This window comes from Onychostruthus taczanowskii, unplaced genomic scaffold (assembly GCF_017590055.1).
Source record: "Onychostruthus taczanowskii isolate IOZ18803 unplaced genomic scaffold, ASM1759005v1 scaffold51, whole genome shotgun sequence".
NCBI classification, from domain to species: Eukaryota; Metazoa; Chordata; class Aves; order Passeriformes; family Passeridae; genus Onychostruthus; species Onychostruthus taczanowskii.
In genome coordinates this window covers 1646747-1671069 of record NW_024502680.1, presented here as the reverse complement: position 1 = coordinate 1671069, position 24323 = coordinate 1646747, and the positions used below count along the sequence as shown (strand labels likewise).

The 24323-nt window shown below is 42.2% G+C and overlaps 1 protein-coding gene across 2 annotated transcripts in view; it reads right to left on the bottom strand.

Annotated features, from left to right (window-relative positions):
* LOC121342182 (glypican-5-like) overlaps window positions 1-24323 on the bottom strand; it is a 346855-nt gene that overhangs the window by 245205 nt on the left and 77327 nt on the right. For both annotated transcript variants that reach the window (XM_041416405.1, XM_041416406.1), the window contains exon 3: window positions 18542-19236. In XM_041416405.1, coding sequence (XP_041272339.1) covers window positions 18542-19236 — 695 coding nt within the window. The remainder of the gene's footprint in view (window positions 1-18541; window positions 19237-24323) is intronic.

Below are 24323 nucleotides of genomic sequence, written 5' to 3'. Positions count from 1 at the left end.
TGTGTATAATCCTCAGGAGTGAATCCTGCAGCTCCAACAGCTGCCTGCCCCCTCACAATCCCAAGTGTCTGCACCTGATCTGGCTGCAGGAATTGGAACTGATAAAACTCCAGAATCTGATTACTCTTCTCTGACCCCTAAAGCATGAATTCCATGCCTCAGCCTTCCCTGACACCCTGACCTGCTGAAGGACCTGCTGGCCTCTGACTGCCACGAGGCCCAGCTCTGCAGGGCTCACAAAACCATGAATGCTTTGGGTTGGAAGGGACCTGAAAGCTCATCTTGTTCCACCCCCTGCCACGGCCAGGGACGCCTGGCACTATCCCAGGCTGCTCCAAGCCCTGTTCAGCCTGGCCTGGGATACTTCCAGGGATCCAGGGGCAGCCACAGCTTCTCTGGGCACCCTGTGCCAGGGTCTCATCAGAAGAATTTCTTCTAATATCCAATCTGAACTTAATCCCTGCCAGTCTGAAGCCATTCCTCCTTGTCCTGTCCCTCCAGGCTCCTATAAAAAGTCCCTCTCCCCCTCTCCTGCAGGCTCCCTTTTGGTACTGGAAGGCCACAATGAGGTCACCCTGATCCCTTCTCTCCTCCAGGCTCAACCATCCCAATTCTCTCAGCCTTTCCTCACTCCATCTCTCTAATCAAACCCCAAACCATAATGTCCTGTGTTCCTGCTCCACTGTCCTTCCAAAACGAAACACAAAAAAGTGGCAACTGGAAGGCTGGGGTGTTTTTAGAAGGAACAGGGGCTTGCTAAGGAATATTTAACAGCACCCAGGCTTTTATATGGTGGTCAAAGTATTCCCTCCCTGCAGCTCACAAGAAGATAAAGTTTTTCAGGATGCAGGACAGCACTGGTTTCTCCACATCCAGCAAAACCTTCAGGCAGCAAAGCACCAAGCTCAGTCCCAGTGATGGCAGCAACATCTGAGGGACACGAGCTCCCCCTCCAACGCTGGCAAGCACTTGGAGACCATACAGCCCAGGTGAAATGTCACAGAAAATCCCACTTTCTCTGTCGTTTTTCCATGTTTGCCCCTTGTTTATTATGGACATTTTACTCACATGTCAGTATCACAATCCATTTACCAAATAAACCCTGAATCTATTTACTAAATCTATTCTATTCTATCAGAATCTATTTACTAAATAAACCTATGAACTAAATCAACTAAATAATGTCAAGGTTGTCAAGAAACTGACCTCAGAATCAAAAGACTGCAAAATTTATTAAAGCAGCGAGCAAGAAAATTTCCAGTAAAAAAATGTGCAAGAGCACAATACCAACTACGTCAGAATGTTTTATTATAAACATTTTATGTTTGTCTGGACAAAAAAGATGAAAAATTGCAGAAAATTAAAATTATCTGTTCTGATTTTAAAATATAAGAGGGGATTGTTTTAAAATATCTTCACATTCAAAAAAGTTCAGTCGCCTCAAGTAAATGGACATAACATCTGTTTTTCAAAAGTGAATTTAAAAAAGTCACAAACATCAAACTGATCAGTTACACATAAAAATATGTGTGTTTGATGTCACATCACCAAAATATCCCAGAAAACACATTCACCATGGTTCCTACCACTGGGGTTCACCAGGCTCCACTTTTGATTCATTACCTGGAGCAGAACTGCGACCTTATTGAAGTTTAATGGTTATAAATAACATCCCATCAATTTCCAAATTTGCACTTAAATTCAACACACACACTTTGGACATATCATCATCACTGTCACACTTAACCCCTACTGCTTTCTTTAGATGATATGTTTGAAACAGATCAAAATACTTTCATTTAACCAAATTTTTTACATCTCCACTTCTAGTAAAGTCTATGAATATGAACTTGCCTATGCTCAGTATATTTAGAGTATTTACACTGGAGTGATGAAGAAGTTACTGTGACAGCCTGTATTTGGATATTCAGTCCATAATTCTGAGTGTGGATGGCACTGTAACTCCATGCTTTGTGTCAAAAGAATGCAAAGAGCACCCTCGTAACAAGCAAATGAGCTGAAATATAAAAATGTGCTGTGGCTTGGAAGCTGAAGAAAGTTTCAGGCACTAAAAATGCACAGCAATAAAAAGGGAATATTTTGCTATGCAAATCTCAGTATTTTTTTCCTCCAAAGAGTATTGGGTCCTTAAGTAATTCACAATTAATAGGCCTGTTCTTGACAAAAAATGTGTATCGTACTAAAGGAAGAAAAGTTTGTTACTTTTACTCAAAAAGATTTGAGAGTTTCCAAAAGCTCTAAGTGGCATAAGCACTTCTTCAGAGAGGTCCTTCTCCTCAGAGGTATAATCTTTCCCTTTTCAACAGGGGCCTGTTAAAGGAATTTATTTGTGAAAGGATAATCTTGTGCAGTTTGAGCTTTCTCACCAAGCTCCTGCTCATTGCTATGCGGGGTGGGAGGTGAGGCTGCTTGCAATGCCAGCCATGTCTATCGAATCAGAACTAACCTTTTGTTCCGCACTTTTTCTCTGCAACTTTCTGCCATCAGCAGCCACCTCAAAAAAAAAATACACTTTTGAAGCCCTGGTGCCTTTTAGGTAATTCACCTCCAAGCTGGTTCAAAATAAGGAAGTTCGATGGTTTTGTGGAAAGCCAATCAGGACTTTTTGCAGAACACAGGAATGCGTGGCCTTAACTTTGTCACCTCCAGTTTGTCAATGCTCATCAATGCAAAAATAAAGGGAATGTCATCTCACACTGTAACACCAACTTACACCAGGGTCCAAAAATTAAAGACCAGAAGATTGATTTCTGTTAGTTATCAATGCCATCAGAATAGCAAGGTTCAGCTAATCAGTTTCAGAAAGAAGAAAGATCCTAATAACAGTCAGCACTGGTGATACACAGAAACACACTAAGGAGAGCAAAGAAAGATTGATGACTACAGCACTCACTTCACTTTACAGAAAAGCAATATTCTTAAGGAATAAGTACCTGTAACTTACACTACACACACAAAAAATATAGTGCTTGCTCACTAAACATCATAAATGCCTATAAAACCATAAAACACACACACAAGTACTCTGCAATCAAAAAAAAAAAAAAAACCAACCCACAGTCTCTGAAGGAAAAACACACAAAAACAGCATATAAAATTAGAAAACCTTATTAAGCAGACACTGGGGATGTATCAGGAATGTAGCTTTATCACAATCTTGAACCCAAGAAAAAGCACATGATAAAATTGCAAGTGTTTATGGTTTCTCTTCTCATTCAATGCTGTGTATTACATTTTCAAAGTATTAAAAAAGCATCTTGGTAAAATAATGTGCTGTAGGGGTAACACTGCGGAATCTGGTAAAGAAGAAAAATTCCTCTGTTAGCCAAGCCACAAAGCAGCTACAGAGGCTAATTCATCATGAAAATGCCAGGATGGCTGACAGCTGAGTGACAGAGCAGCCCTGGGCTGGCTCCTTTCCCCTTGCAGAGGAGCCCCTTAGATTCCGTATCTGCTCCTCCTGGGCAGCACAGCTCCTGTGCAAGGGCTGCAAGCAGCAGCCTGGCTCTGGAAAAGAGGACAGGCTGGGAACAAAGCCCTCACAGGTAATTCACTGTGTGCTGGGAACTCATTGTCAGGTGTAAGGGAGAGTTTCCACCCCTTTTCCTTCCTCTCCCCAACGGGAGATCAGGGAGCTCTGCACATCTACCCAGCCCGTGCAAGCACCAGGCTCCGGCAGCAGCACCTGACACCTTCCCAGGAGCCCATTCCCAGAAACACCAGTGCTGTCACCTAGAGCTGCCATCCCCCCTGGAGCTGCCATCCCACCTGGGAGTTCAGCCATCCCACCCAGAACTGCTATCCCACCTGAAGCTGCCATCCCACCTAGGAATTCAGCCATCACTCCTGGAGCTGCCATCTCACCTGGGAACTACCATCCCACCTAGAACTGCCATCCCACCTGGGAGTTCAGCCATCCCACCTGGAACTGCCATCTCACCTGTGAGTTCAGCCATTCGACCTGGAACTGCCACCCCAGCAGGAGCTGGCATCCCACCAGGAGCTGATATCCCACCTGGGAGCTGCCATCCCAGCTGGGCATGGAGGAGCAGCCCTGGCTGGGGCACAGCTGAGCCAGGAGCCCAATTCCTGCTGTCCATGCAGGGTCAGGGATTGGCAGTTCAGCCTTTCCAGCTGCCACTCAATCTCCTGCTCACTTGAAAACGAAGCCTGGGCTTAAGTGCTTTATGGGACTGGGGCCAGACTGCTCAGTTTCTTGCAGAAATGAGCCCTGTGTTTTTATATCCATAATGTTAGCTCAATCCTTCTGCCAAGTAAACCTCTTTTCCCAGAGTTTTGTTTATTTTTCAGGATTGAGCTCAGAGAGGGCTGGGGGTTAACCTCAAGCACAGTGGCCTGATTGCCATATATGCTGAAGACACTTTCTACTGAAAAGGCAGCTCTATGAAGTATGCTCAATTTATTAGTCCCTAACTCTGCATGGGACTAACAAAGCAGCACATGGATAAGTGAAAGTGGGGGTCTCCCATTCAATCTGTGAAAGAACAGACAGTATGCAGATGAAAAAGTAAATTAAATAATGCCAAGTCCAAATAACACAGCATTGGATTGTTTATGCTTTCAGTACCTAATTTTTCTCTGTATATTTTAAAAATCTACAACTCTAAGATGAAAGAGAAAGGGAAACAAGAGAGTACTTGGAAAAAGACTTCAGAAGCAAACACTTGAACAAAACCACTCAAATCGCTCAAAAAGAGAGATTATTTTCCTAATCATGACCAATGTGTTGATGAGAAATGACCCTAAAATAACCCTAAACTTTTATACCCAAAGATAATCAGCTTCCAAAACCAAAGAAAGAGATAGTTTGGGTTTGGGAACTTTGTGGGAAATTCATTCCTGTAACACCTTCCCCAGGTGGTAGCAATGGCTGGGTGGGACAAGGCTGAAGGGGGTCAGGTGGGGAACAGAACAGACTGAGCTCAGTCCCACAGACCCTGCAAGGCCACACAGCTCTGAAGGCTATGAAATCCAAGCAGATGTTAAAATCTTTGTTTCCCTTCTGCTGTTTGTGTAAGTGCACTTTCCTGGAGAAATTTCCCTCAGAAATTTAAGAAATATAGGGCGGAAAAATAGAGCAAAAACTGAAAATAATTTAGGGTCTTATGTCTTGGCTCAAGAAAATGTAGATGCTCCAAAGCAAAAGTGGTCATGAGGTCTTTGGCAGCAAACCAGTAAGGCACAGACTTGTTCTGTCCCTAATCTTTCCTAAAGCATTTTACAAACAGACAGTGTAAACAAGGAAAACTGGAACCACTCAGACCTTGCAATGATAAGCTAATATTTTAAATCTCACTCACCCATTAGTGCAAAAGTAACAATGCGACAAAGACAACTTCTTTGGAATCTGCTGTCAAAAAATGGTATTTGTAATACAGAATACTGTAAAGAAGTGATGAAACATTTTCATGGGTTCACATGCACTGGGGAGGAACATGAGAAGACTTAAGTGTTTAGTTTCTTATGAATTGGAAATCCTGGGTCACTACATGTAGTCTCAAAACAGAACCTTGGACTGATTACACATTTTCATAGTTAACTATAATGAACAAGCCATTCTTTTTTACTGTCAGATCATGATAAATGTCACTTCAACTAATCATCATGAAGAATTAAGCTCATATCAAAATTTAGAGTCTGCCAATGGAGCAGCTCAAATCCTTCAAGAAGCTGACTTCATCATTCCATCAAGGATGAAACCCTACAGCTGAGGGTGTATCCTGGGCAAGCTTAGACAAGGAGAAGTACAGATTATAGATGCAGATTATAGATGCTTAATGATTAAAGTTTGCAGGGTAGTGCATCACATTCCTCACCAAAAAACCAACAAAACACAAAGTGTCTTTTTTTGTAAAACCCACAGGACCAATTAAAGGGAGAAGAGCAAGAGAAACTGAACAAAAGCCCTGAAGATGTGCTGCTGTGTGGGGGTGAAAGGGGGTGTGTGTCATTCACACACTCCTGTCCCTCCCCAGGTTTCACCAGCAGGAAAGCAAACACCTGAGAAGGTCAGGCTGAGTGCTCTGGAGAACTCACACACACAGATTAGTCCAGCCAAGCCCCCTCCGGCAGAGGCAAAATATGGCTAAAAGCAGCTTGAAATGGTAGGATTAGCCAAGCAGGACAGTCTAAGGGGAAGACAGACAATATTGATGTGACAGGTCCTCACCAGCATTCCAGACTCTTCAAATACTGGGGGGGTGGGCATGTCCATAATTGTTTTTCTAGCTCTTTTCCTTGTCTTTTGTCTCAATATCTTACAGCCCTTTCCCACTGCCTTGCCTCCATATTCTTCTACATCTGTTTCTCCTGAGTTAGTCCTTTTTTCTTTCCACACAAACAAGATTCTCTCAAAACCACTGCCTGTCTCATTCTAACTACAAATAGTGCAATTTTTCTCTGTTACCTCAGATCACTCTTTCAGTTCTTCGTGTGTGCCTCTCTTCCCTCCTGCCAAAGTCCAGCAGTTCAGAAACATAAATGACAAATTCCTCTCACAAATAAAGGTATGATGTACAATTCCTGAGAATTTGCCTTTTTTGACTCCTTCCTGCAGTGTTCTGCGCCCTAAAAGATGTGTTCCTTGAGTCTGAGCTCTTTCTTCCCAAATCCCCATCTGTGTCACACTCACCCACTGGAAAAAAGTGGGAAAACATGTAATTGCAATATAGAGAACATATTAGGAATGAGAACCAAGGGTAAACTCCATACACCAAGTACACCAGTGAGTCAAAACTAACTGTCTTACTAAGTGAAGTTTTTAACAGAAAGTATTGACAAAGAAAGAAAACAGGGGACAAAGCATGGACATCTCCCTAAAAAGAGCCAACAGATCTCTCAAACAAATATGTGCACATCTCTTCCACTCCGATCCCATGGGAGCAAACAAGGATCCTTCTGTAAGGGCACAGCAATGGGCAGAAATGCCCAAATCTCCTCTTCCATCTGCTCCTCAATCCTCTTCTTCCTGTACATCCAACCTCCTGCTGCTCCTGCCAGTCCAGCACAGCTGGGCCCTGTGCTCATCTTTCAAACTGCACTCCTGATCCAGAGAACAGAGCACAGACCTGAATGCTTGAAACAGACAGCCTAGAAATTATTGTGTTTTTCTTCTCTTTCCCCTATCTTCCATTCCTTATTAATATTTCCAGTAGTAAATGCCTTCTAGGGAGCTCTGCAACAACGAGGCCCACCTCTGGGAAAATGAGGATTCACGTGTTGCCATGGCTCACAAGCTCATGAGCTATGGGTCTGTAATAAAAGCAACACAATTTCATTAGAAAGGATTAAAACTGTTTGATCTCCCAGAAAACAACTACAGGGGATAGTGCAGAGCAGAGCAGGTTTGCACAGAAACAGAGATTAGAGGCACCAATATACACTTCAGGTAAGGAGAAGGAGACAGAGGCTCTCAGCATTGTAAAAATCAGCTTTGGAAGTTGCGTCAGTGACTGCCAGTAACTCAGATGTAACACAGCTGTCAGAATGTTCAGGCTCTGTCCTGACTTGAAAAAACAGGTATTTTATACTATCTCCAGTTAGTGACATATAAGCCAACACATGCTTGATGTCACAGACAACAAAACTTGTGTATTTTTCTATATAAATGGCAAATGTTGCTCTGAGCCGAGTCCCCTGAAGCTGGTGAGGGCAGACACTTGTTCCACTTGGCCCGATGGCTGCAGAAAACATCTGTCTGCTGCAGAAAGCATTTGTGCAGCCTTAGGAAGGCCACCTCTCTCTCTAGCCTTCAAGTATTTAAAAGGAAATGCAGGTCTTCTCTAAATGCAGGTACAAGAAGTCCAATAGCTACCATTTATAATTTCCATTTTCCCTTCTATAAACTGTGCCCATTTCTCTGGTTCATACAGACACAGGCGGACTGGAGAAAAACTCAGTGAAGGTTTTGTATAGATGGACTAGAAGAATAAAAATTAAGTAAAGCTTCTCTACAATTAATAAAAGCCTAGAGAAGCACAATAAAATCACCAGGGCCTTTTACCTCATCTGCTGTGGAAGGGCACAAACCCCATGGGCCACCAGGCTCCTGTTTCCAAGCTGTGCCCCAGGTTTATTCACAACCTGACCATTTCAGCACCACGTGCTGATGCTGCTGCCAGTGCCTCCCCAGCACAGCTAGGAAGCAGTACAGATTTCTCATATAACACCAAATACTGGTAATGGTGATTTTTTCCTCAATTTTTCCAATTAATGTTAACCTAACTGAATGATTACTGGGAAATGAGAGGAAAAGGAAAGTTTGTACTCAGCTGGATGAAATATGTCATTTTTCCCAGTGTACAAGACAAAGGTCTTCACAAGAGGCAGCCTCTTTTGGGGCAGTCTTGTATTTGCAGGGTTCCCAGATGAAGGAAGGAATGATTAATCTGACTCCATGTTCTTAGAAGGCTAATTTATTATTTTATGATACTATATTATATTAAAGAATACTATACTAAACTATACTAAGGAATACAGAAAGGACACAGACAGAAGGCTAAAAAGATAATAATGAAAAACTCGTGACTCTCTCCAAAGTCTCGACACAGCTTGGCTGTCACTGGCCATTAAGTCAAAACAATTCACATGGAAACAATGAAACAATCACTTGTTGGATAAACAATCTCCAAACACATTCCAAAGCAGCAAAACACAGGAGAAGCAAATGAGATAATATTGTTTTCCTTTTTCTCTGAGGCTTCTCAGCTTCCTAGGAGAGAAATCCTGGTGAAGGGATTTTTCCAGAAAATATGATGGTGACAGGGCAGAAGGTGACAACAGAGTCAAATGGCTTTTCACTCCAATCTCATGGCCCATCTACTGTCAGCAGGTTGAAGCCTTGAACTCGAGACAAATGGAAAAACTGAACATTATCCCCAGGTTCGTGCCTTCAGGGAAGCTGTAAGAGCTGAGGACCTCCTCACTCTCTGCCTTCCCTTGGTACAACCCAAAGGTGCTGTCCCCATGTCCCCAGACATGACTCCAGCTCACGACTGGACTGTGGCACACTGGGAGGCAGCCAGCTCTGGCAATACCAAATACTGACAGGTAAGAACACATTTTTATGTTCTTTCACACACTAATGTCCACAGCTTTACTTATTTTTTTTAGTCTTCTAGTCCATCTATACCAAACTTACACTGAGTTTTCCTCCAGTCCACCTATGTCTACATAAACCAGAGAAGTGGGCATAGTTTATAGAAGGGAAAATGGAACTATTATAAATGGTAGTTACTGGACTTCTTGTACCTGCATTTAGAGAAGATTTTAAATACTTGAAGCCTACAGAGAAATGGGGCCTTTCTAAGGCTGCACCAAAAGCTACAATTTCAGCTGGAGATTGAACAGACAATACCCCAAGCTGTTTGTAAAAGAACCTGCAGCACTAAGATTGTTTGGCACTGCAGCCCCTAAAAGGTGAGCAGGGACATGAAACAAAGACCTACAAGTCAACAGATTAGCACCCCTTGTTGATTAAAAGAAGTTATTGATTGAAAAAACAGTGCTAAAAGTTACTTTATAGTTCAGTTTTTATATTCAACAAAATGTAACACTGTTCAAAGTACAATTCAGATGGCTGGTATTTGTTTGGGGTTTTTGGTCATTTTTACCCCATGCTAAGTGCAAAATCAACTAAAAACTTTCTGAACCATCTTAAAAATGAAACTAACCTGGGAACATTTATTGTTTGTATTGGCAAATCCTCTACAGGCAACCAAATGGTTAAAGAAAAAATAAGGGAAAAAAAGCCTTAAAAGACTCAGGAGAATTAGCTGTTGCTAAAACAATTTTATGGTCCTTTCCACTCCAGTGGAGGTAGTTTGTATGGCTGACTGGAATCTATTCAATGCTGTCAAACATCTAACACTCCCATAGCCAGACGCCTCACAATGAATAACAAGCAGCCTCGCTGCCAATATGCTCGAGCTGCATTTTTTACCAGGGACTGCACCCCAACCCAGCAACACTCCAACTTCATTGTTCCATGCCTTGTTAATTTATAAGACCAAAAATTAACCACAACAAACAGAAGTGCCAAAATTCTAAAGCATTGCAGCTACAAAATCCATCATATTTAACAAACCGCAATACAGAAAGTCAGGTTTGTAAAAAGAACCTGCACATCTAATTTCTCTTTTGTAGTTTAAATTGATTTCATAATAGAAAATAACACTCAATTTCAGCAGACGACTTCCATAATCCAGGGAGGCTCACAGTGAGTGCATAGAATAAAAAAGAAAGAAGTAGAAACAATGAATAAAGTGTACACAACTCTCGTTGAAACACTAAGCACATCATCTGTCATCCTGAGTATCATCATTTCCATAAATATTATCCCACCCATTGATTGCCTTGCTCAGTGCTGTGCTTCAAGCAGAATCCTGGACTCTTACCATATTTACATCCTTCATCTTTCAGCTCTAATAATGGTGAAGTGCTGACACCAGACTCTCATTGCAGGGAAGATATAGAGTGCTCAATGACAGCCCTGGCTCTGGGAAATTACAGCTCTGCTCTCCTGGCAGCTTTATGATTATGGCTCTGACAGGCCTTGTGTTCTGGAGCTCATATCCTGCCTTGGGCACATCCTCCTCTCCTGCAGCACCAAGCTAAAGTCAAACAGGACACACACATTTCCATGGAGGTATCCTTGAGCATTTTCAGCTTTGGGGGGAAAACGAGCACCATTCTCACCATATTCTAAACAGCTGATGACTCTGGGGTTTACTTTTAATTAATACTTGCTGCTAGAGTTCCCAGGATCTAATACTCTAGGAACCATAAGGTGGTGCTGAAAAATTCCAGAGCCTGGGTTTGTAAAACAAAGTGAAGCAAAGCAGCTGTTTTGAGAAAAAGTGGCCATATCCTGCAAACAGCCCTGAGAAAAACTAAACTCAAGTCCACAGCTGAACTCATGAGCTCATTCTTATTGAATAAAAATTGCTGCTGCACTTCCAGAGCTGAGCTGCTCACCCACATTAAAAAAGATACAGCTTTGAAGGAGTGAAGAAAAGCAGTGGGCTGTGAGTGTCAGTGTGTGCACAAGTGCTTGTGGGTGGTTTGTGTTGGTCCTGACAGCACTGAACATCACAGAGGGACAGGTGGGCAGCCCTGCAATGGTCAGGAACATTGCTCCACCAGCCATGCACTTTTAAGGATGTATTTAGAAGTAGCATCATGAGGTATCATTGTTTTTAAGCCTAAAGAAAACAACAATGAAGTAATAAAATGTAAAGTTCAGGGATTTATTGCCACTGAATTATTTTACCTAAATACACATAGAATCCATAAAACAAAGTGATTTTTTTTTTAATTCATTTTTTACAGCACTGTTTAGGCCTCTTGCTCTTACAGCAGGGTACTGTTTCTTTCTACTTATCATTAACCTGCTGTCCTTACTTCTCTACATCTGGCCCTACAGCATTCCTTAGCACATGCAATGGAGAAGAAACACACAAATTATATAAAATTTCATCTGGTTTGAAGCAGCATGCATGCACATCTCCAGAAAACACTCAAGAGCATTTCTGGGACCCCCCATACACACACAAATATCTGACACATTTTCAACAAACACTTTGGCACAAGTGTCAAACAAGTGTACCTTGACTGTAAACAGGAAAATAGTCACAAAAACACTAACAGTCCCAAAACCTTAATCACAAATGATTAATCACAGATAAAGCTGATCTCAGACCAAAGGCAGGTAAAAAGCTACATCCATCAATTCCACTGATATCAGTGTTTAACATGAACCTTTTAGGTTACTCACTTACACAAAATCCAAGATTTAGGGAATGAAAAGTAGAACTTGAGTACTGCTCCAGCAGGCAGAAAAGAGCTTTTTATCTTACTACAGACTAATGAGTCATTAATAGTGTGGTTAAGCACTATCAGCAAACCAGCAGCCAGTTGGGAGGCAAGCTGGGCCTTGTGAAGGAAGAGACACATCCATGCAAATGCATCATCACTCCTGCAAAAGCAACTGCAGGCTGCACAATTTATGTCAAATCCAATTCTTAGCTACATGTTTAGTCAAACAACATGACAGCAGGATAATACCCAGCAAATATTCTCAGAACTAACACAGTTGTAATTACGTGATGTTTCTTTATTCCTGCTCCACTTGATAAGAGAATTTTGGAAATATGTATTTCAATTTAACCTACTCCATTTTGACATAAATACTTAATTTCAAGCAGTTCCATTCTTACACATGAGATGATCCTTACCATCAGGAAATCAGGCTACTTTGTGGTACCAAACACCTGCATGGAAGAGAACTGTCATTACCCAACAGGGGCCAGAAAGCTCCTTCTATCCCCCCAGGGAGCTGTTCAAGGCCACATGAGCTCTAATTCTCCAGAGGACTTCTGTAACAGATGGAAATAAGGCAAATGCATTAAACAATTTAGATTATTATTTCCAGAAATACTTCTACAGTACTCAAGTGTCAAAATGCTTTTAAATCAAGCAAATTGCACGTGGCAAGACTTACAAAGCTGACTACAAGAATTAGACGCTTACACTCCATGAAATTCAGTTGATTCCAGAGATATAGCTCCACTGCTGCTTTTTAAAAATTCACCCATGACTGACCATAACATGAGAGCAGTATCTTAATGAGTATAAAGCCCAAGAGAAATAAACCAAAAATTTAATGCATGTTTACACCACGGTGAAAGCCATCCTCTTCCCTCTCTCACAGAAAAAGGTCACTGCAAGGCGTGCCCTCGGGGCAATTCCCCTGGTTTTCACAAGGTCTCCTCCCGGCCCGGGATTCACAAAGGACTGGAACGTGATGTACATTCACATAACCTGGGTTCATGAGAACCAAATATGAAAGGACAGCAAGAAGTGATGCTAAATCAGACAGGGCTGCTTGGAGATCTTGAACAGGAACCTCATCACAGCTGAGGGCTCCTCCAGTTTCTGTTTGCAGAGGAGGTTTCCTGCTAAGTGCTTAGAAAAAGCAAAATGTCATTTAAAATAACATAACTTTCCTGTCCTTTTTATGGTTGTTTTCTGCAATCTAACCACAAGGAATTGAATATACTGCTTTAACCTCTGCTAAGTACAGTTTTTATACTTATTGACAGCTGGTGTTGATCATTTGAATTGGAAAACTTGCAGGAAGGAAGCACCTGAGCTCAGCCCTGAGTGTTCTCCAAAGTCTCCAGGAGTGTTTTATGATACCATTCAATGTCATTAATCAAGTAGTTCATTACTGGCTGGCAGAAACTCTTTGTTGCTGTGAACTCACTCAGCACAAAGTTATTTTGTTCATAGTACTGCCACTTCCTTTTCAAATTTGTAAGGTTACTGTGCATCAACCTCCCGCTGCTGCAAATTTGGCAACCTTTTCTCTAAGCTTTTCTTTCCCTAAAGGTGGCCATTTAACACATCCTGGGTGTTTTATTGTTTATTTCTGCATTCCTCATAATTTAAGACACCTGAGTTATTTTCTGTAAGCCTTCCAGACACTGCTGAATTTTTAGCAGAATATTTATGGTAAGATTTTATGTTTTTCCCAAAGGCCCCTCCCCGGTAAGTTCTGGCTCAAGGCCACTGCAGTAACACAGGCATTCCAGGATACCCCAAGCATGTTTTTCCACAGGCAAATGCCCCCTTCTGTCCTTAAACTGAATCTAGAAGATATCTACACAGTTTGCTTGCTCAGTGCAAAAGTCCCATATGCTGCCTCTCAGCAGGGATCATCTGTTTTGGTTAAATGCAGCATTTAAACCCACTGATGGGAGGAGATTGATCAACCAGCCATCAAGAACAACCATCCATCTAGATGTATTTTCTGTTTGGTCTTTTTTTTTTCACTCCCTTAAGCTCTAATTTGCTGTTAATTCTGTGTAATTTGCCTCCCAGGTCCCAGTGACATCCCCAGCTGCAAAGGGCCACAGCAGAAGTGGCTGGAGAGGCATGGAAAGCCCAACTCCTTTGCCTGGATTTTCTTTGTCAGCAAAGATAACAGTGCTAGAAGCTTTCACCTTCTCATGCCTTTCTTGCATTTCTTCTAAGCCACCTGAAAACTTTTAAGAAACAACACGCAAATGATCTGCCAAAAATAGGCATCAGAGAGTCTCTTTCATCACAACCTGAAATCAGACCCTTTAAAATACAAACGGTATTAATGGATCTTTTCTCAATATTATTCATCTTTCTCCTTGATGTCTTCACAACTCGTAGAAAGGTTCTTATTGATTTTGATCCAATTTTGATCACAATCACTATTTCTGTGCTTCCTGACACTCCTGTAATTCCATGCGTCTTGCATCTGAAACATCCCTCCTTTTCTGTATTTTCCTGCCCCTATCTGCTCCTCTTCCCAAAGTTTATTCTTCTATCACTTTTTTATATCACTGTTATCATATTAATTAGTGAGCTTGTCTTCAAGAAATTAACTGCCTCGAGGCACATCTTTCTGCTTTCTCTTAGTGCTTAATCTCTGATCATATCTTGGTTTTATAATCCCTATCAAGCCTTTTATTAGCTTTTGCTTTTATTACTCCTAAAATCACAAAACACAATATTCTGGACTTTGCTCTTGCCTAACGGTTATCCATTCCAAAAATATCAGGTCTGTGGCTTTTTACATTGTCCTCATTTAATGCTTTCTCAGCCATTATAACATTAGCAACAAGATAAATACTTTATGCTTATGAACTCCTTGAGCAAGAACCGAGAAGTACCAGATGTGCCTTCCCACATTCCAAATATTCTGCTAGCACACATCCCTTTGCATTTCCCACTGTGTGGGCAGGCAGGCAGGCAAAGGGATTCTGATCCAGAGACAGGAGAGAGCAACCTCTGGAGCCATCAACTGGCAAAGGAAATCTGTAGGAAAAGAAAGGAAATCAAAGGAAAGCTAAAGGAAATCTGTGCCTGGGCAGGGCAGCAGCTCCTGAGTGCCCACTGGTGCAGCAGGAAACCCATCCCACAGGGATGGCCAAGCCTCACTGAAGGCCCAAAGTGAAGCACTCAGACCTGGAGCTGGTGGGACTGGTCAGATTCCAGATATTTCTGATTCAACAGAAATCCTCATTCTGTTTCCACCACCCACCCCCAGACACAACCTGCTGGAGCAGGACTGCACTTCCCTACACAAACCATGGAACACCTCAGTGGGACGTGGCTCCAGAGCGTGGGAAGTGTTTGTTACCCCACCTCTGAAACACCTGCCTGAAGTGCCTGCCCCACATGCTTCAGAACAGCCTCTCCTCCTGCTCCTCTCTGTATTTCAGTTGAGAGCAGTTTACTTTCACTCTGAATAAAAAATAAAATTAGCATCAGGAATGATGTGTAAGTACAGAGCTTATAGAGCAATACAGAAACTAAACACTGGCTTTAAAACACAAAGGCAGAAAAAGAAGTAAACAAAGAGGAAAATGCTTAGGAAGGGTAAGCCAAGCTGGTGTGTGTGGCTGGCACCACGAGGCAGCCAGGGCTCCTAGCAGGAGGAAGGACAATTAGATTGAGCAGATGAAAGCAATGATGATGATTGCTGGTGCTGCAGACCCGGGCTGGCCTGTATTAGGCTAAGTGAGCTGGATGCAAGCCAGCATCATTGAACAAATGGCATGGCACATCCCCAGAATCTGAGGAGAGATTACCAATATCTTAAAGGTGACCTCTCACACTTGCTATCCCAGCAAATCAGGCAATTCTCTTGGCTGTAATGGACAAGATCAGCAGAGGCCACTCTCCTGAAGTTATGCACGCCTCATACAAATAGGATTTTTAGTTTCAGATTTAATATCAATTGACTGCACCTCATTTGAGCAAAGTATCCTAAGTGCTTTATTGGTTTATTTCAGCCCTTCCCCATTTTAAAGAAAACATAATCTAACTTTCCATTATTCATTATCATCCAGGCAGGCAACAAGAGAAAAAAAGAACCCTAATTTTTAGTCATATTGTCTATTAAAAATGTAAAATGTTTCCTAAAAGGGCAGGCGCATTAATTAAGGCTGCCTCGGGATAAATGAAGATTACTAGGAGTGCTCTGCTTTCCTGGATGAGTTTTCCATTATAATCAAATGAAACCAATTACTGCATTTGTAATGGAAACTACCTAAGCTGAACTTTTGCAGAAGCTGGGGAGTACAGTGCACAAGCAAAAAAAGGTCTCCAAATGCTTAGGAAGGGAACAGAGAAAGTAACTTTTCTGGGGAAAACCAAGAATCCCGTAAAACCAACAGTAAAACACTGGGTACAAATCAAATGGCCTCAGTGTAATTGAGAATCACAGCCTGGATTCCCAGAAGCCATCTCCAGCAGGAAATCCTGAACCTGAACAGTGAACTCCTTTCCGCTTCTTCAGAGGAGAAAATAAAGCCTAATTAGGCTCAATTTTCTAAATAATGGTTACCCTCTGTAACTAACCAGGAAAATTTTAAACCAGTATCAGATGAATGCTTGTTCAAGTAGTGAAACATGCTCTGTGTCTTCTAAATATCATCTTACTCTGCAGGCAACTGAAAGGATTGAGGGTAACACACACTGAGGCATAGCTTTTATTTTCAAACATCCTTGGCCATCCTACTGAGCAGCCCCTAGAACAACACACAGTAAAACCTTCTTCTGCACATGGAGGTTCTGCCAGTGACAGAAAGCAAAGAAAACTTCAGGGAAAAAAAATTAATGGAATTTCAAACACAACAGCATCTTCTGACCTTACTCCAAATGGAAGAAGGCAAATGTTTAAAGATATTGCTAGGGAACTAAGAAGGCCCCAAATAAAATTATTTGAATAATCTTTAAAGAGAGTCTGGAGCCTGAAAGACACTTTGGAGAGAATTCGACTTCCAAATCACCTAAAAGCAACACACTCGTTGAGTTCATCCACGATTATCCACTATTCACCTGGATCATGAATTTTACCCCTCAGTAAGCTAAGCAAGAGCATGTTAATTATGAGGCTGATAAAGGCAATGCACAGTTATGTTTTAGCATTCTGTCCATGAAATCAGCAATGAAGCTCTGCAACTATTTTAGAGGCATCCATCTACGGTCAGATAAAACCAATATGTAGTAATAGTGTACTTTGATTTCTGGTTCCCTTTTAGACTAATTTAAAAACAACTTCTGAGTGAAAATAGAGGCAGAGGCAGGAACATGGTACACAACACGCTCCTAAGTTTAACACTCCTCCATGGGGTACATTGTGACACCACCAACCAGACTTCAGCACAGTGCAGACCTGAAGCACATGCAGGCTCCAGGGCCCACCACCCTACTTCAAGAACCTGGAAAAAATTCATAAAGGTTTTCCATGTTCATCTCTGGATGTCAGATAAACTAGCAAGTTTGCTGCTCGTAAAAAGGAAAGGAAAACTGAGGCAATATGAACTGAATTTTAACTAAAATATCGAGTGAAATTCTGTCAGAATACAACAAGTGGTTGGGGTTTTTTACAATTTATGTATTATACTGACTCTAGGTATGGCTCTGTCAGGTGTTCTACAGTGAAGGGAGCTGCAATATTAGGGATTTTGGAAGGTTGCAAACATAGAAGCATTTTTCTCCTATTAAAAACCTTCTTCTGTTTAGAATAGCTACTGCCACAGCTACTTTCTGTGGAATCTCTAGACCACCTTCTCTCTTACACGACGTGGTGACCAAAGTTCTACACAGAAATTACATATTTAAATTTGTGCATTTCCATCTCTGTTCTCTTCAAGACTTCCTTTAAAGACAGGCAGATCTACCTGCATTTTTTAGATTAGTCTTTATACCCTATTTAAAACCACACTGCTACATTTTTTACCACTGACAGTTGTGTTAACTTCAAACAGACATAGTCAGCTGCATCATCAGTCATTTCAGTAATTTCTATCCTAATTTCCAACACCTTGAGAGAACAACTGCCAGTCATATGCTGCTATTATTTATGTGACAGTTCTACCATCCTAGTTCTTTCCCCTTAATCTACACCACTCACAAAGCTGTTTCCAATTCAAGTGCATTTTTATCCTTTACTTATGTAAATGCTGCCAAATAAGTTTGAATTTTTTCCTGCTCTTTTCCCAACTTCTGTATGATAGGTGCACTTATTGCAGACCTGTAGTACCTTCCTGATGTCTCAGTCAACACAAAAGTAAAGGGACTGTAAAATTGTGAAAGTCCACTCTTTTAACTTTATTTAAAAGCTCACTTTTCTAGGCCCTTATACCAAATCCTGTGGGATGTCCCCACATGCTACAATTACATGCCAGGATAACACCTGATTGACAACCAGTACCAAATTTTTATTTAGAAAACTGTGCAGGCAAAGCAGAGATCTCCAACTAAAGAAACAAATCCCCCCAACCCCTTCATTTCAAAGGAGACTCTACTGAACCCCACCACAATTCTCTGTAAAGTCTGCACGGATTATTAGACACAGATCTAGTTAAAGACTAAAAACTGCCGCAAGGACAACACCAACTCGATTAAATGTTTATCCACCGAACAAGGGAGTAGCAAATAACGGGGGAGCACTTACTGTGGCAGAGAGCTGCGGTCCATTGAGCTGCGCGTGCAGGATGGCCTCGTTGACGGAGCTCCAGATCCCCGCCAGGGCCGTTTCCAGCTCGTGCGAGGCAGCCATTTCATTAGTCAGATATTCCAGCGTGGAGATGAACTCCCTCCACTGAGCATCCAGCTCTGCCACGCTGGCCAGGCAGCCCCTCATGACGTTGAGGCAGTATCCCACGCAGGGCCTGATGAGCGTCAGGCCCTGGCAGTGCGGGCAGTACTGCATCTTCACCAGGGCCCGGCTGCACTCCTTGCTCAGAGCGGCGTGCTCCGTGCTGTTTATCACCTCGATGCCCAGGCTCAGCGCCTGGCTCAGCACCCTGCTGGCCCAAAGGGATTTTGACAGCTCCGTAACCATGTTTTTAGAATAGTGTCCAAAAGGATTTATGTCTTGCCTTGTAAGCCGCAGACACTCTGTGTAGTCCTCTGACAGATCTGTAATTCCTGGGTTTATTAGCCGGCTGTACACCAGAGGAAAGAGACTGTCAAAGAATCGCAGAACTGCACTTTCCACTGTGGTCTCTGCTCCCAGAATGTAGAGAGAGATGTCTGTAAAAAGCTCCTTAACGGGCTCTGCTGCTTCTTTTGCCATAGGTCTGTAAGCTGTCTCAAACAGGGAACTTGTGCGGTTTTCAGCAAAGCGCAGCAAAGACTCAAAGGCCTCTAAAAAGGGGGCAGGGGAGAGAAAGAACTAGAGGTTAATGGCAGGCACCTGAAATCTCAGTCACAGGACTAACACTGTCCTGAACAGGAACATCAGTAGTTACATGAAATCTGCAATATCAGTGCAATAATAGGTAATACAGCTTTCAGCAGTAATCTGATTAAAGGGACCCCGAAGTATTGCCTGTGCATACTGAAGGCAACACTTAACAAACAATTGCTTTTCTTAAAAAAAAAGATGACTCTGATCTCACTAGCCAGACCCTGATCCATCAAGGACTCTCACAGATTCCAGGCCAGGGCTGGAGCGCAGTCCAGGGCTGTGTAAGGTGGTTTTTAGAACTCACACTGCATTTGGCCAGTTCGGATGGGTACACTTCCAAAGCATTGTGAGGCAAATGAATACACAAAGAAACTGAAGGTTTTGTTTCACAGTGCTTGAGTAGGTGGCTGAGAGGCACTTCTTGCAAAGCAAAACTCCAAGACGATGGAAAAGAATATTGCTGTGTGAATAAATTCTCTCCCCATTAACATTTGCCATGTCTGGACACCAGCCAGTGGTTGGGGAGGACTTGACATCATGTCCACTATGACCCAAAACCAAAGTGAAATAAACAAATCAGGAAAACATTATCTCCTTTAATTAAACCATTTCTCAGTGGCCTAAGGAAAAATAATATTTAAGGAGTTCCACAGTTAACACATTTCAAATGGCACATGGCAAGTATTATACACCCAAACCACTGACTGGGGTGCTAGAATTCATGGACAGGGCAAGGAAGGGATCAGTTTTCCAGATTGTTTTTAATGACACAGAAGACAGTAATCCACACCATTCCCACTGCTTTCTTTGGAAGCTCTCCAACAAAAAGCCTCTGACATAAATCATCCTTGCACTCCTCTGGGTGGCAAGCAGCTCCAGTCGAGGCAGGAGATCCATCACTCCATACCTCCTGAGGCCTGGCCAGATAATGGGGTTTTGGTCTAATCCTCCTCTCCATTCATGGGAACACGGCTGTGTGATTCCCTGCTCTGTAGCACAGCCCCAAATCACCCAGAGATCAGCCCCAGGAAGAGCAGCCACAACACACAGCTCCAGATTAGCACACCCTGGCAAGGTGCTGCAGCAGAGCCTGCGCCGTGCCGTCCCTGGGACAGCTCCCCGGGCAGCTGACTCGCTGCTATGATAAGCATTACAATCCCTTTTAGCACAACGTGTGCTTCAACCACACAGATAATACAGCACATCTCACTGGACAGTCAGCAGCAGCATTTTGCACACACATGCTGCAAAATATCACTTCAGCACTCACACTGGGATTACAGCAGCTAATGCGTTGGAAGGGCTTATACAATCCTAGAAATTAAGAAAGCAGACACACTCGAGTTGAAAAAGATGACAGTACATTCTTGGCAGAGAAACACCTTACCAAGTTTCAAACGGAAGCAGAGCTGACAACAATTCTGAAAATTGGATCCAGGATAGAAACACAATCTTAACATCTTAACACAATCTAAACTGTGGTTTGTTGTGTGCTACTGCATATTGTATTTGCTGGGTGCAACAATGAAGGAAGGAATGATGAATCTGACTCCACATTCTCAGAAGGCTAATTATTTTATGATACTATGTTATATTAAAGAATACTATACTAAACTATACTAAAGAACACGGAAAAGATAATAATGAAAACTCATGGCTCTCTCCAGAGTCCCAACACAGCCTGGCACTGATTGGCCAAAGAGTGAAAACAACTCACAGCACAATCCAATGGAACAATCACCTGTGGGTAAACAATCTCCATTCCAAAGGAGCACAGCACAGGAGAAGCAAATGAGATAATTATTGTTTTCCTTTTTCTCTGAGGCTTCTCAGCTTCCGAGGAGAAAAATCCCGGGTGAAGGGATTTTTCAGAAAATATGAATGTGACAACTGCACACTGTTAAAAGGGGTTTTTGTTTGTTACATCACCTCTATGTGTTTATTTCTAAAGGAAACCAAAACATCGTTTTTATCATACTAAAAACTCAATAGAAATATTACAAAACATAAAAATGGGTGTTTAAGTTTCCTCCCTAAGCATGGTCCCTTACAGATATTCAGCTTATCATTAAATTATGGGAGCAGGGACTGCTGCCTACAAAGCCACCAATCTCACACTCTTCTTTTATCTTCCATATCCATAAAGGCAGAACTGCAGGCATTGCTCTCCTTACCTGAAAACTGAATGAAATTCATTTATCAGTGTGCTAGTGTCAGTATTTTCCCAAGAAAATAAAAGCCCCAGTGCAACATATGAGCATCCATTGGCAGCATACATCCCAAAAAAAGAGATTTCAGCAGATTCCCGGGATACTAAGTTGCAGGCTAGAAACCATGTAGCATTTTATTTTCAATAAAATTCTATTAAATAAAATTCTGCAATATTCTGAGACAAGTATGAAATCATTATATGTAATAATGACATTTATTTTTCAATGCGTAAGAGAAAAATTGTGATGGCAAATAGCTTCATTCCTCCTGCAAGAATAGCCCTCACACCAAAAACATGGCACAAAAATACTGCTGGTTTTTATAGATGTGCTGCAAACCCCTGTAAGGCAAGATGTGCTTCCTTATAACCACTGGTCAGACACAAAATGTGACTCGTGCCTGAAGGCAATTACATTTCAGAAGGAAATATGCAGGTCCTTTTCCATTTTTAAGGCATTAAGGGATGCTTGAGACAATGAAATTACTGCTCTTAGACCTTTAAATCAGGAATTTATTAAAGGCACTTCATGCAGTCAAATGATGTGTCAACAATGGACAGCCTGAGTTGTGGCTGTACAGGGCAGGAGCTGCTGAGGAAATTAATTATGTGCATTTCAGTGCCCTTTGTGTGGTACTTTGTGCAACGTTTCTGAACTCCAAGGAAGGTATACCACTATCTGCAAAACCAGCTTCTCATCTATGCTGTCAAATACAGCAAACTTGAGGCAGTTATGAACTCACAAAAAGCTGAATTCTAAGCCTAAAGATACACTGGGAGAATTATTTGATCATCTTTCACTGCCTTTGGCTTCAACACAACTCTACCAGCAGCATGGTATATATTGCAAATATATCAATTCTGAACAGAAATAAGACTTAACTGAAATAATCCAACACTTGATGAAAATATCAAATTTACAAGTTTTTTGTCTTCCACTTGCATTAATACAAATAGGAAGGTGGAGAGCAATGTTTGTTCCCGTGCTGCTGAGAAATCCCCTTTTAACTTAAGAACTACGTGAAAAGTGAAACGACAATTAGTTTTGGATTTTGAACGTTCACACTGGCGAGTATTTAATGAAAGTCAGGCAGCATCCCCTTCCACGGGCAGAATTTTGTTCTGACCGTGTGCTCACCAAACACTTGAGTCCAGCACTGATGAGCCTGGACACTCCAGCACAGCTGATCAAACACAGCTCACCTCGGGAATCTTCATCATACTAAAAACTCAGCAGAAATATTACAAAACATAAAAACGGGTGTTCACGTTTCCTCCCTAGGCATGGTCCCTTACAGATATTCAGCTCATCATTAAATTATGGGAGATGGGACTGTTGTTTACAATGCCACCAACCTCACACTCTTCTTTTATCTTCCATATCCATAAAGGCAGAACTGCAGGCATCACTCTCCTCACCTGAAAATCTGAAATTTTCTTATCTGAAAATCTGAAATGAAAATGGAATCTGTCCTGCTGGGGTTATGGAATGGGCTGTGGGGACAAGCACAGCTCAAGATCCATGCTGGGTTTGCTGCTCCGGTGGCAGCACCGACCTGGCCGGGCCACACAGCTAAAGCAGCCCACGTGCTGGGCTCCAGGGGGCTGCCAGCCCTCCAGGCACTCCAACTGGACTATGCTCAGTCTGACACACATACACAGGAGTGGTACAGAACCCCCAGCTAGTTAAAGTCAGAAAGGGGGATGTTTATTGACAGCACCGGGCACAAGGGGAATAATTTCCCAAAGGCAGGTGCAAAACATCACAGGCTCCAGCTCTCTATTGATCTAAAAAGTCTTACATATCCATATAACCACCCAAAACGCCTAATACATGTTAATTACCTAACCCCACCTATCTCTGCTTTGTATTAAAATGTATTTAAACAAGCCCAAAGTTCCTTTTATGCCTGTGCAGGCTCCTGATTGAATTGGGGTGGTGGGTTCTGAAATGGGTCGGTGGGTTCTGGTATGGTGGTCTGCTGAGGTCAAAGTGACCTCTTACTTTTGCCTTGTTGGCAGGCTCTGGACCCCTTGGCTACAGCTCAAGTTTTGGGGCCCAGGTGCAGGCCACGGTCCTCTTCTTTTTGACAATTAAATCTTCATCCCATCCTGCTTCTTTAAACATAGTAAAGACAGGCACGTGATATATAACCCTAGCCTTAACTACTTTATCTGCTAATAATTAACTATCCCTTATTATTCCTACTCTTCTTGCTACACTCTTACTTCTATCCCTTCCACTAAATCTAGCTAAACTTTTTAACTCTTTCAGTTTTTTTAAACCCTTTGTTCACACACAGATGGACAAACACTGCTTTGCAGGTACAGCATTAGTGCTTGTTCATCCTGAGCACGGCACAGCTTGGTTTGGAGCAAGAGCTCCCTTCTGACAGAAACACACCCACCCTGACACAGAGCACACTTCCCTTCTCCTCAGCCAGCAGCTACACCTCAAATTCCTCATGCAACGAGAATCACAAAGGTTCCTGACTTAGCTCACACCAGCTTTTGCACTGTAACACCGCTGACTTCTTCTGTGGGATTTAATCCTGCTTTAAATCCACTGCACGTCACAAAACGCTGCAAGAATGGAAGTGTTTCTGCTAGAGAACAGTGCTACAGGGAGAAACAAACGCAGGAGGAATGTGTCAATCTGCCCAGGGCAGTGTACCAGCATTTTCCAAATATCTCCTCTATTTTCCCACCACCTAGGGGTCTATTTGGGCAAAACCAGGTATATATTAAGTTTCTCATGTCACATAAACACCACATTCACCAACTTGCATGACTTCCTTTCAGAAGGAACAGCTGCTTATCATTTCTAACTGCTGT